Source organism: Biomphalaria glabrata, chromosome 1 (genome assembly GCF_947242115.1).
Source record: "Biomphalaria glabrata chromosome 1, xgBioGlab47.1, whole genome shotgun sequence".
Lineage (NCBI taxonomy): Eukaryota > Metazoa > Mollusca > Gastropoda > Planorbidae > Biomphalaria > Biomphalaria glabrata.
Window position 1 is genome coordinate 10,043,848 of NC_074711.1, and position 13,475 is coordinate 10,057,322.

The following is a 13,475-nucleotide window of genomic DNA, read 5'->3' on the forward strand; positions in this document are numbered from 1 at the left end:
AGGCAATAAGAATCAGTGGTAAGCGCAAATCCAGCGAAGCTCTGGTCTACGCCCTCTCCTATGAAGCCGCCAAAGACGCCTCTAAGAATATCCATCATGGGCGTATGCTGGAAGTCCAAGAAGAAGATCTTACACAACTTCTCAGAAGGGTAACTGAAGTGCTAGAAGAACGCAGACCAAATAAGAAGCAAGAAGGACAGAATAGAACCAGTGTACGTTGTTGGAATTGTGGAGAACCTGGCCATCTACAAAGGAACTGCACGAGAAGATTTCCCCGACAAACAGAGTATCAGCACAGACCGGAGACAGATGCAAGGTCAGGTGCTCATGTCTACCAGGGAAACTAACTTTCGCCGGTTTTATGGGGCAAAAATCGGCGATCAAGAACATGACAGCCCCTGCAACTATAATTCCAGTCGCTGTGTTAGGGAAGAATAAAAGTCTATCAATGGTAGAATTGGATCTCGAAATTACCGTTTTCTTCTAGATACTGGTGCCTCACGTTCAGTCATTCGTCCAGACATTGTCAAAAAGAACGAAATCAAGAGAGTGAACTCTTACTCCTTGAAGACGGCCAGTGGAGAGATGATGCCTATACATGGACTGACAAATATAAACTTTGAGCTCGGGCATCAGTCATTTATACATGAATTTCTGATCGCTAACATTACGGATGACTGTATTATTGGGCTCGATTTTATGCAGAAATGTGAATTCTCTCTGAACATCGGAGGTGGTACTTTGAAATGTGGTGATGTTGAGATTCCCTTGCTCGGGGATGAAGATGAAAATATGGTCAAATAAGAAGAATCCTTTTAACAGAAGATACAAGTTTGCCAGCTCAGTCTGAAGCAATTATCTGGGGAAAGTTAGAGCATGGTCAAACTGCAACGATGACGGCGATAGTGGAAGGCATTGAAAATGACAACAGCGGAATGGCAGTAGGAAAAACATTGGTCCTTGTCGGAAAAGATCAAAAGGTGCCCGTCAGAATCATGAACCTCGGCCTACAGGAGAGACATCTAGAGAAAGACAGCCCCATCGCAATATGTAATACTCTTGACCTGATAAGAAACTGTAATAATGATATCACGATCGTTAATTCCACCAAACCTTTCAATCCACAAATTACCAAGCTCCTGACAGAAATGAAAGTGAATTTATCAGATGAGCAGTTCAGCAAAGCGGAACAGTTGATCATTGAGTTTGAAGATATTCTGCCATCTGATGAAACAGACTGCGGACGGACAAACATGGTACAACATCGAATAGACACTGGAAACACCAGACCGATTCGACAGCCACCACGTCGCTTGCCGCTAGCAAAGCAACAAGAAGCTATGGACATGATAGAGGGCATGACGCAGCAAGGAATCATTGAGCCCTCAAATAGTCCTTGGTGTTCGCCTATTGTCTTAGTAAAGAAGAAGGATGGATCTATGCGATTTTGTGTAGATTACAGAGCTCTGAATGAAGTCACACATAAAGATAGTTATCCACTTCCTAGAATCGACGATACTTTGGACACGCTTGCAGGGTCCCAGGTATTTTCTACTCTCGACCTAAAGAGTGGGTATTGGCAAGTTGAAATGCATCCCAATGATAGAGAGAAAACCGCCTTCTCTGTTGGCAATGGCCTCTGGCAATTTACTGTGATGCCATTTGGTCTCTGCAACGCACCAGCCACCTTTGAACGATTGATGGAGAGGGTTTTACGAGGACTTCATTGGACTACATGCCTTGTTTACCTTGATGACATTATTGTCATTGGCAAAACGTTTGAAGAGCACCTTGCAAATCTGAAGGAAGTATTTCAACGGATAAGAAGTGCGGGAATGAGACTCAGCCCAAAGAAGTGTTCCTTATTCAGGAAAAACGTTAAGTACCTTGGTCACATTGTGTCAAATGACGGAGTCAGCACTGACCCTGACAAAGTTGAGGCAGTGAAACGATGGCCTACGCCAAGTAATATCCATGAGCTAAGAAGTTTCTTGGGACTCTGTACATACTACCGACGTTTCGTGCCAAATTTCTCAAACATCTGTAAGGTCCTTCATCAACTGACAGAGCAAAAGAGGCCATTTATTTGGACATCTGAATGTCAAGAAGCTTTCGAGAGGCTGAAAAACACACTATCCTCATCACCAGTATTGGCCTACCCCATTCCAGGGAAGACATTCATACTCGACACAGATGCAAGCAACACTGGAATAGGCGCAGTCTTGTCCCAAAAGGTGGATGAAACTGAACGAGTCATCGCATACTTCAGTCGAAGCCTATCGAGAGCTGAAAGGAACTACTGTGTGACGAGACGTGAATTGCTGGCTGCTGTGGATGCAATAAAACATTTCCACAAGTACCTATACGGGCAGAAATTTATCTTAAGGTCAGATCACGCAGCTCTGCAATGGTTGCTTTCGTTTAAGAGCCCTGAAGGTCGGGTGGCAAGGTGGATCGAACGTCTTCAAACCTATGAATTTGAAACTAAGCACCGAAAAGGGCAAATTCACCAAAATGCTGATGCACTGTCTCGACGACCCTGCAAAGCAGAATGTAAGCACTGCAAGAGGGCTGAAGAAAAGGAGGTAGCTGTCAATTGTCTTCGGCTCGGATTAGATGTTTCCGGACCCTGGTGTGATAAAAGGATTCGAGAGGACCAAATGCAAGATGAAGATCTGGCTCCCATTCTTCTATGGAAAGAAGATGGACAACGGCCAGATTGGAAAGACATCTCTGAGAAGGGGGTAGCCACCAAGGCGTACTGGGCTCAGTGGGACTCGCTGACGTTAGTCAATGGTGTCATCAAAAGAGTTTGGGAATCTGCTGATGGAACATCCAATCGCCTTCAGCTGATGTTACCGAAGGTGAAAGTTGCTGAAGTACTGAAAGAGATGCATAATGGCGCTAGCGGATCTCATCTTGGTGTCAATAAGACTCTGGAAAAGGTTCGTCAGCGGTTCTACTGGTTCAGATATAGAGAGGATGTAGAGGAATGGTGTCGAAGGTGCGACATATGTGCGGCAGCAAAAGGCCCTCGACGCAAAACTAGGGGTCTTTTGCAGCAGTATAATGTTGGTGTTCCATTCGAGAGGATCGCAATAGATGTAGCAGGCCCATTTCCTGAAACCAAGAAAGGAAACAAATACATCTTGGTAGTCATGGACTATTTCAGCAAATGGCCAGAAGCTTATGCCATACCAAATCAAGAAGCTATCACAGTGGCCGAAACACTCGTGGATAACTGGATCAGTCGCTTTGGTGTACCTAATGAGTTGCACTCTGACCAGGGCAGGAACTTCGAGTCCAAAGTTTTCCAGGAGATGTGCAAGACACTTGGCATCGAAAAGACTCACACGACAGCTCTCCATCCGCAATCTGATGGGATGGTGGAGCGATTCAACAGAACCCTAGAACAACATCTGTCTAAGGTTACTGATGACCGACAAGACGACTGGGACAGCCATATCCCCATGTTCCTCATGTCATACAGAGGGTCCGTTCATAGCACCACAGGATATACCCCAGCGAAGATGTTATTTGGTCGTGAGCTTCGTCTACCATGTGACCTGTTATTTGGGATTCCGAGAGATACGCCAGTGTCTTCAACTGAATATGTCACCAATCTCCGAAGACGATTGGAGAATGCTCATGTATTGGCCCGCAGAAACATCAAGACCAACAGTGACCTGATGAAAACGAGGTATGACAAACGGGCCAATACGTCGGGGTTCCATGAGAATGATCTAGTGTGGCTCTATAACCCACAGAGACGAAAAGGCAGATCCCCGAAACTCCAAAGAGACTGGGAAGGTCCATACCGTGTCGTAAAAAGAATAAACGACGTGGTCTACCGGATACAGAAAAGTCCACGGTCCAAGCTGAAGGTTGTCCACGTTGACCGACTCCATCAGTACCGTGGTGAAATAGAATCTGTTCGGGACGAACAGATCTAAGAAGGGGGCAGTGTTACGAATGAACAGTGACAGGTAGAGGTCACTATGTGTGACCCCGGCGAGATGACACAGCACCGAGTGTTATCTGGAATCTATGCATGTAAACAAAGACAGGATGGGACGTGCCTCACGTGTTGTTCCAGAGGACGAACAGATTTACGAAGGGGGGCATTGTGACAAATGAACAGTGACAGTTAGAGGTCACTACGTGTGACCTCGGCGAGATGACACTGCAGCAGGCATCCTCTGGAATCGACATGTATAAACAACAACAGGATGTGATGTTTCCTCCCATGTTGTTCCAGAGGGTACTAGCAGTGTTTTTGCAACAATAGACAAGCGATTAGGGACTCTTTATAAACCAGAGATGTTCATGTGAAAAGGGTCAGTACAGTCGTCGATAATGTTCTCTACTGTGCGAGACAGTAGAAGAGAGTGAACTTGAGCCGTTACAGTCGATACAGTCGATGTAAGACGTATACGCTACATGTTACAGTGACGAATTGTTATAGTTATAATTCAATAAAGTTATTTAAAGCTGAAAGTTGAGTCGTCAAGTTCTTTGCAGTGTTTCTTTTATTTGTGTGCCTAGTACATTTAGCCAGAAAATCAGAAATACGTAACAGTATTGTCTAGAATACCAAGGCAGTAGACCTATTTAAAGTTTGATAATTAAAAACATAAGAGATACCCAACACCACACACACACACGACAAAATGGCTAGGGTCTATTAATAAAGTAAATATAAGAGAATTGAAACAAAATCATGAGAAATAAACTAAGCAAACTACAACGACCAAATTCTATGAATGTTGCCAAGAAACGCGATTGAATCTTCAAACCCCCTCCAACCCATTTAATAAAAGACAAAAACTAAATTTCATGAACGTCGTCGAGAGGTCCAGGTTCAACCCTTTCTACTCAATTAAAAAAGATAAATTTTTAAAACAAATTTCAGTGGAAAAAAATTGTAAAATTGTAAACTACTCGTTTAAAAGAATTAAATTTAAAAAAAAAGGCCACTAATTTGATGAGTGTCATAACAAATTAAATTTAATAGCACATTCAAATGATGATTTATATTTTTAAAACGATAACAGCCTACTAACCTTTGTTGTAAACTTCTGATACCTTTAACTGTTCTAAATATATATCCTCTTATTGTGTAATTATTTTGTTGTTACTTTTGGAGATAACAGATTTTTTTATTCAATTTTCCACACACAGGAATATGGCTTGCAATCAATGATTAAAAACTGAATGTACAATGAGAATCTTACACCACAGCGTAATGATGAAACGGTGTGTCTCGTATGTCGGGTAGATAACTCGAAATGTATACAGCTCGATTAGATCAAGTTTTGTCACTGCTTGTAAAATCAGTTCTCTCTCCCACTCTGTCTCCAAGTACTTTGACTAAAAGGTCAAACAGGCAGCTCTTTTCAAGTGACATCGACGTTGGAGTGAAAGGCTACGTCATTGTTACACTTTACGACTTCAAACATTATTGGGCTAGCCCCCCCCCCCCCCCGGCAGTTTGAATTGTGACAAAGGCAGAAACGGGTACACATATAAAATATAGGACTATTTCGAGCCCGCGTGCTGGAGGTCTACCGGGAATTCAAGGATCAGTGAAAAAGTGTAACAATCAGACGTTTCATAGTGACCTCAGACTAAAATTAGGCCATACCAGTAACAGTATTTATTGGTACAGATGTTTGTTGTGTGTTGAGTGGTCTGGCGAGAAAATACAGACTGCCGTGGTTAGTCAAGCATGTACATCTACTTTTAATACGCATTTTTTTCTTTGCTTACTATATCCTAGATCTAACTGCATAGACGAAAATATATTTCTTTTACGAGAATGTTAACTTTGCTGTATGGTCTCCCGTTATACAATAAGTCAATAGATTAAATTAGGAGGCTAGTGTGACGTCACATAGAAACCCGGTGAATGTCTGACTGTTTTGGATGCGCAGGAAAATTACGTCAGAAAAACATCAATTACTAAGTTATTATTGCAAATTAAAAAAAAAAAGAAGAATATATCCATTATATGTTAATCAAAACACATTATATCAAAAATTGTCAAAACCATAGGAGTTTCCATTTAAAGAAATAGTAAGTTATATCTTATTTATTGACTTTTCATGAATGTGATTATGTGAGCTTTTCTTTTAATAACTTAAAAATTTAGCACTCAACTTGAATAACTAAGTTCTCGAAATGCAAGGCCTATACATGAATTTTCTTTTCTCACTAGTGTAAGGTCGTTGTTTGTTTTCGTGTATCCCTGTTGTAAGGTCACGTTTGTTTTATCCTTATTGTGAGATCACTTATATTTTTTCTCACTACCGTAAGGTCTTTTTTTTTTCTTTCCTCCCTGTTGTAAGGTCATTTTTGTTTTTATTGTCTGTTTTATCTAACGTAAGGTCACTTTTGTTTTGTTTTCCTGAACTGGGCTATAGGATATAGTGTTTTCTATACCTTACATGAAAGAATTGTTCCAGAACTAAGTTTATGTTTTTAACAACTAAAGAAAAGAGTCCTGTATTGTCCTACACTTCAAGGTCTTAAAAGCTGAAAAGGATATCACGTGTATTTTTATTAATACAAAGACAACCCTCACCCCTTTCTTACTTTTTTTCCATACTTCCTATTTTAAAATATAACTGTGAAACTCGGGGCTAGTGGAGCTTCAGGCAAACTTTTGAATAGATAATGTTCCAAACAATACCCAGGGCGTGTTCACGTGTATTGTCTTGATTCACAGCTCTACTCATCAGGCCATACATTTACCTAGTTGTTGTTGTTTTTTTTTCCTAGTATGAAAATCTGTTATTGCTCTGTGACAAAAGAATTAGAAAAAAGACCGTGTTTATTTGAATCTTTTACCATATTTTTTAGTCTATCACAGCAAATAAACACATAAAAATGTGTGTGTTGTGTCAGTAACTGTAATAAAAGCTGTTGGCTTTTCAATCGAGCAGTCTATGTTTCGAATCCTGGTGAACACTGGGATTTCGAATTACGGAATTTTCAGGACGCCCCTGACTGCCATGAGCTCGCCCAACTCTAATTAGTACAGGATATTAGTTGGGGAATTAGTTTAAATTAAATATTAATGTTGATTATATATATACCGTGAAAACACTTTTTTTTTCAAAATATAATCATCTTAAAATTAAATTTGGCTTACGACTCTGTTATTTTATCAAATGTTTCTTTGCATAGAGTAAAAAGTTGAATAAGAAATAGACGAAGGCCTACGTTAACATTTTGAGCACTGGCCTATGTAGAACTCATTAGCTGGCTTGTTAATAGAACTTAAATCTTGCAAAGCTCACTGGAAAGATTCAATGCCAAGGTATAAGGTAGACTTCGATAGACTCAGACCAAGAAATTGGGAAACTACAGTGATTAAAATGGAGATCTACAAGGCATGTGTTTTGAGCACGCTACTATACGGCAATGAGTCATGGACTAATTTGACAAAGCAAAAGAAAAAACTAAATTCATTCCACTTGCGCTGCCTCCGAAGGATCTTAAAAATAACATGGAAAGAAAGAGTGTGCAATACTGAGATCCTCACGAGAACGGGCCTTCCCAGCATCTTTACAGTCCTCAGGCAAAGCCGCCTGCCCTGGCTCGGACATGTTCGCTGGATGGAGGACAATCGTATCCCGAAAATCATTCTGTACGGGCAACTTGCTTCTCGCTCAAGAAAAACTGGTTGTCCACACCTCCGATATGTGGATGCAATCAACCGAGACCTCAAAACACTGACCATTGGGAAGACATAGCTCATGACCGCACTTTGTGGAGAGAGATGGTGTCAGAGAAAGCTATGGATAGTGAAAAATCATGGGCCTAAGCTGTGGAAGAAAAGCGTGCCAAACGAAAAATGGCTATCTTTTCTACCACCAAAGCAAAAGCCACCTTAATCTAAAATAGGTCTATAATAAAACGATAAACTATCACGGAATCCCCATATTGATAAAACTATTTAAAAATCAGAGAATTAGGTATTACTTAAAGAAATCTCTACAAATCTTATACGAACTTAAGACTAAAATCTTATTTAACCTTGGTTAGGCCAATAATAGAATATGCATCCTCTTTTTTGGGACTCTTCAACTCAAGAAAACATTAAGAAAATAGAACAGACACAAAATATAACAATGAGATTAATAACAAACGAATATTCACATTTAATTAGAGTAACACCTGGAATGGGTTGCCTGAGTCAGCCAGGAAAACCAATGACTTGGCAGAATTTAAATCATTGATTAACATGTATGACTAGATTGACCTAGGAACACCTTAGGAAGTGATCATCTTTTGTAAGTAACGTCTGTATTTCATGAGATAAGAAGAGATGAAGTGTCTCTCTAAATTAAGGCTCCACAGTCACAAGAAAAAGTGCTCGAGATGAACCATAATCGTTAAATGGGGTTATGTGGCTTTCTCCTCCTTTATGTGGCTTTCTCCTTGTGTGTGTGTGTGCAAGCAGCCCTTAACTATATAATCGATCTTTCTACTCCATTACTTTTTCAGTGACATTTCAGAACCAATTCTCAGAATGAGATTAATCAAGGCTGTACTCTCAGTGACTCACATGCTACCTGACGTGTACATGCCACTATGCCTGACTATGCACAATTTTTTTCCCGCTGACGCTGTGCCCTTTCTTTTGTAAGTTCACAGAGGCGTTAAGAAGAACGGGAGCGGTCAATATTGTGATACCAAAAATTACTATACATAGACTATACGTAATATTATGCATAAATATGCGTAAATATTATTTAGGTGGTGTGAATGTGGTTACCGGCATTATGAATACGAATAATTAACAAAATTGTGAGAGGAGCTTGAAGGGATTCATTTAATAATTTATCAACAATCTAATGGATACGTTCTATCTGCTCAGGCGGTTATAGACCTTCGTCGTGGGTTTGATTCTTTATCTTTTGAGCTAAGCAAGTTAACTGAAAACTTGCAAATCATTATCAAACGGGAAAATGTCTGCTTTTTTTGGAACCGGTTTAGCTTATCGTAATGTGTTAATAAAATTAGCAAGTTGGTCTTAAAGAACCGATTCTGAGATTCAAGTGTGTCAGACATGATAACTTTCACGTGTGTATCAACCGACCCTGAACTGGGTCACTGTGATAAAGAGACACGCATAGCTAGAGAGTGTAACTATTTTATGTTCTCATCGACCTGGCTTTGTTGCTTTAGTACTATAGGGACTTTCATTTTTCACTTTCCATGCTGGCTTTTTTTTTTCATTTTTCATAGTTTACGTGGACTAAACCATTTCATAGTTTACGTAGGTTAAACCGTTTCATAGTTTACGTAGGCTTAACCGTTTCATAGTTTACGTAGGCTAAACCATTTCACAGTTTACGTAGGTTAAACCGTTTCATAGTTTATGTAGGTTAAACCATTTCATAGTTTACGTAGGTTAAACCGTTTCATAGTTTACGTAGGCTAAACTGTCTCATAGTTTAGGTAGGTTAAACCGTTTCATAGTTTACGTAGGCTAAACTGTCTCATAGTTTACATAGACTAAACTGTCTCATAGTTTACGTAGGCTAAACCGTTTCACAGTTTACGTAGGTTAAACCGTTTCACAGCTTACGTAGGTTAAACCGTTTCATAGTTTACGTAGGCTAAACCGTTTCATTGTTTACGTAGGCTAAACTGTCTCATAGTTTACGTAGGCTAAACTGTCTCATAGTTTACGTAGGCTAAACTGTCTCATAGTTAACGTAGGCTAAACTGTCTCATAATTAACGTAGGTTAAACCGTTTCATAGTTTACGTAGGTTAAACCGTTTCATAGTTTATGTAGGTTAAACCGTTTCATAGTTAACGTAGGCTTAACCGTTTCATAGTTTACGTAGGCTTACTTCATTCGATTGACTAAATCACTGAAACGTTGCCAACCAAGAAGTGATAAATTGTGTCCTACTAACCAGCTGGTCTGATTACATCAAATGTCTTGTGTTACAAGACTGGTTCCGTGCTTACGAACTCGGTTCAAAGAAGACTAGGTGGTGTTACGGAGTGTATGTGTGTGTTTTCTGATGTAACCATGAGTAAAGGTGGGCGGATGGTTTGGTAGTGCACGCTGAATAGTTTCTGATGAAACCACGAGATGGTCTGTCGCACTTCAAGTTAATTAACTGGGGTGTAAAAGTGGAAGTAGAAAGTCTACAAGGGAGAGGGGAGTGGCAGCAAGACGTGTAATTTTCAGACTTGAGTTATTTTGTCCAAGATATCATTATTTCATTTGTGTTTCTACATGCATCTATTATTGCAGTTAATAGATGTGTATGTTTATAAGTAAACATTATATTCTTTTTTAAGTTTATTTACAGTTCTATATTAATATTAATACGCCTACACGGTTTAGTAGCATTATCTGTTTATAGCGACAAACAAAAGAAAAAAATTATAGCTTTTATATAGCGCTACTTTTATGCTTATAGCATGCTCAGAGCGCTTTGGTCCAATCTCATTTGTGGACCAGTGGGGGGGGGGGGGGGTTAAGGTCTTCCGTGCTGCCTTTAGGCGCTCAATGAACACAACTCTGCTCGAGTCGAGTGTCGAGCCCCCTTCATGGAAAGTCAGCCTAGTTCAAGCGTACATACTTAGCCTCTCGACCAAGCTTCCCAGTATTCAACAAATGGCTGGTCTAATTAACCGCTGGTCACGAATCCATTGATTTCATCATTACTTTTTCTATTTATTTATTTAATTCCAGCTGAGTTTTTTTTTTTAATTAACGATCGTAAATCCCGATTGCAACCTTCACCTTTGTTCAGGTGAATATCTGTAACAATGCTATGCGATAACAGGTTACTGACGACCTTGCCGGATATGTATTTTTAAAGGCTTGTGACGGGTGATCGATGACACCTACTTTTGACTTGGTTAATTTTCTATAGACCGACTGGCAGTCAACCGTGTCGCCAGCGAGTACTGTTACGGTAGAACTAGTTCTACCTACTTGTCCAACTACACCTCTGTGTTATAAGCCAGGTAGATAGTCATTTATCCTGGCAATGTAAAAACATGTTGCCATTTTGACTTCTTTACCTTGCGGTGACGGCATAAAATGATGAAATCCTAAATATTTTGTCATTAGTTCATTCATTTTTTATTCATTTGCTTTATGTTTAGTTTTTTAAAAATGTATTAATCTAAATCAATAGGATCATATTGTTGCGTTCTTCTCTATCAGGCCTTCTGCAAACACTGCTAAACACAACAGCACATCTAACACAGGGACTTGACAACAAGAGCTTCAATAAACAAGGTGGCGGTTTATTTACAATCACATGAAAAGCCAATACAACACAATTGGCCACATCAAATTCAAATGCTTTCTTGTACAATAGAACTGCCTACTACACACTACAAGTCTTTCTCTGTCTACTTCTAGACTCGTACAGCTACAATTTCAAGGACTCAACTTGGTAGCACACAGTCCTTACGGCTTGCTGTCCTGGACTCTACTGTCTATTGTTACACACTGTCGCTAGTCCGTGAAGGCTCTCGATCACATGTCCACAACATGGGTCATATTTGCGTGAACTCGCAGTAATGTCCCTTGTTCAACAGCCTTTGACCTGTGTGATTGGCCTGAATCCTGTGTGTCAGTAGGCCGCACACACATTAACCCTTTCAGTCCGCCACTAGGGTTATAACAATATATTAGACCTAAAGTTATAAACAGTTAACATACTATAATAAAGTAAAGTATTAATAAGTAATAAGTATTAATAAGTAAAGTATTAATAAATCCTAAAACACAAAACTGTGTCAAAATTATGTCGTACACAGTATAAGAAAATGTTCGACCAATTTAATATATGGATAAACTGAAAACGTGACCCAGTGTATTCTTTTTTAGAATTATATTTTAATGGAATCTCTACAATTTATAGATCTCCGACATAAAAAATTCTATTTTCCAGAAATTCTTTATTTCCAAAAATGTCTTTTTGAATTTAAATCTGATCTATGGAAACATGATTATGATTACTATGATTAATTTAATCTCAAGATATAAACTTTGTTAAAACAAAATAGAGCAGTGAGATTCATAACAAACAAATATTCCAATTTGATTCGAGTAAAATCACTAAACTTAGAGACACTTCAGGACAGAAGAATAAAAAGTAAAGTAGCTATAAGACATAAAACATTGAACCATAATTTACAAATAGAAAAACAAAGCCTATGAAAGACATGAAAAGAGAGGCACATTTTTTATTCCATACGCGAGAACAAATTCGTACAAGTGCTCCTTCTCCCCTACAGCCATTAGAGAATGGAATGGGTTGTCTGAATCAGCCAGGAAAACTAACGACTTAGCTGCGACTTAGCAGAATTAAGTCATTGATTAACATGCATAAAATGCGTAGGACGTAATTATCTTCTTTTTGAAGAAACGTCTGTAATATATAAGATAATATGATTAATGTGATTAATTTAATCTCGAGATAGAACTTTCTTCTCTACTAAATGATAAATCTGATTAATCTCGAGATAGAACTTTGTTATCTACTAAATGATTAATGTGATTAAATTAATTTCGAAACTGTCACGTTAAGATAACCTCGAAACAGAAACAAAAGTTATTTCGAACTAAAGCAATTATGGACTTTCTGATCAGGAAATAATTAAGTTTTGGAAGCTGAAAGATAAATTAAACTTTCAAAACAGACTTTTTTTTTATTCTCAACAAAAAAAAAAGAACCTAGAGGGTCTCGTTATTTTTTAGTTGTTTGACTTCTGAATACCAGCAAGGGCTTGGTTATTATAGTATATAAGGTATTCATATAAAACTGCTTCAAATAAATACATTTGTCTACACATCTTAAATATGTTTAAAATACATTACCCATAGTGCCCTCTCTGACGTCTGAGCTCATTGGCTGTGTGCTGGTATAGACCTATCACGTTGCAGCACTCAGCAAAAGATGAGATATTTTTTTTTACTGTGCGAGCAATAGAATTCCCAGTTGACAACATACGCTGATGGTTATATGTATGCAAAGTAAACTAACTAATGCACACAAGAGAATCAGATTAAAGAGTTAATCAACGAAACGATGAGGGCTGTAGAATGAATTGTTCTAGGTCGGAGAGACTTAAAATAGGGTGAGCTGAAAACTAATTCCTTGCTATAGCTTCTCTGGCGCGAAGCAAGAGGGGGGAGGGGGGAGACGAGGCGGCTGACACGGAAACATGACAGTATCGATTAGTTGGTGCCAGAACACTGAGAGATATAAAAATCAATCACCTGTTGTGTAAGCTTTAGCTGTCTTTTCTCAAATGTTGTTGTTTTTTTTTTGTTTTTTAATTTGTTGACTTTTTGTGTAGTGCGTCTCCGAACTACAATGGCGATCTCACTTGAGGCCGATCAGGTTTCTGTGATAATATTCCATGCTGCTTTTAGACGCTCAGTATTTCTCAGTATTATACAATTAATCTTCCCTGATTTTA

At 38.9% G+C, this 13,475-nt stretch overlaps 1 protein-coding gene across 4 annotated transcripts in view; it reads right to left on the bottom strand.

Annotated features, from left to right (window-relative positions):
- The window catches only part of LOC106073827 (ATP-dependent translocase ABCB1-like), a 33,491-nt gene extending 20,363 nt beyond the window's left edge, over window positions 1–13,128 (bottom strand). For 2 of the 4 annotated variants that reach the window (XM_056020991.1, XM_056021000.1), the window contains exon 1: window positions 12,871–13,128. In XM_056020991.1, the coding sequence (XP_055876966.1) occupies window positions 12,871–12,901 (31 nt within the window). In that variant the 5' untranslated portion in view covers window positions 12,902–13,128. Of the gene's footprint in view, window positions 1–5,063; window positions 5,424–12,870 lie in introns of those variants that run through there. The other 2 variants (XM_056021018.1, XM_056021009.1) reach the window with 2 other exon arrangements.
- Between the last annotated feature and the right edge of the window lie 347 nt (window positions 13,129–13,475).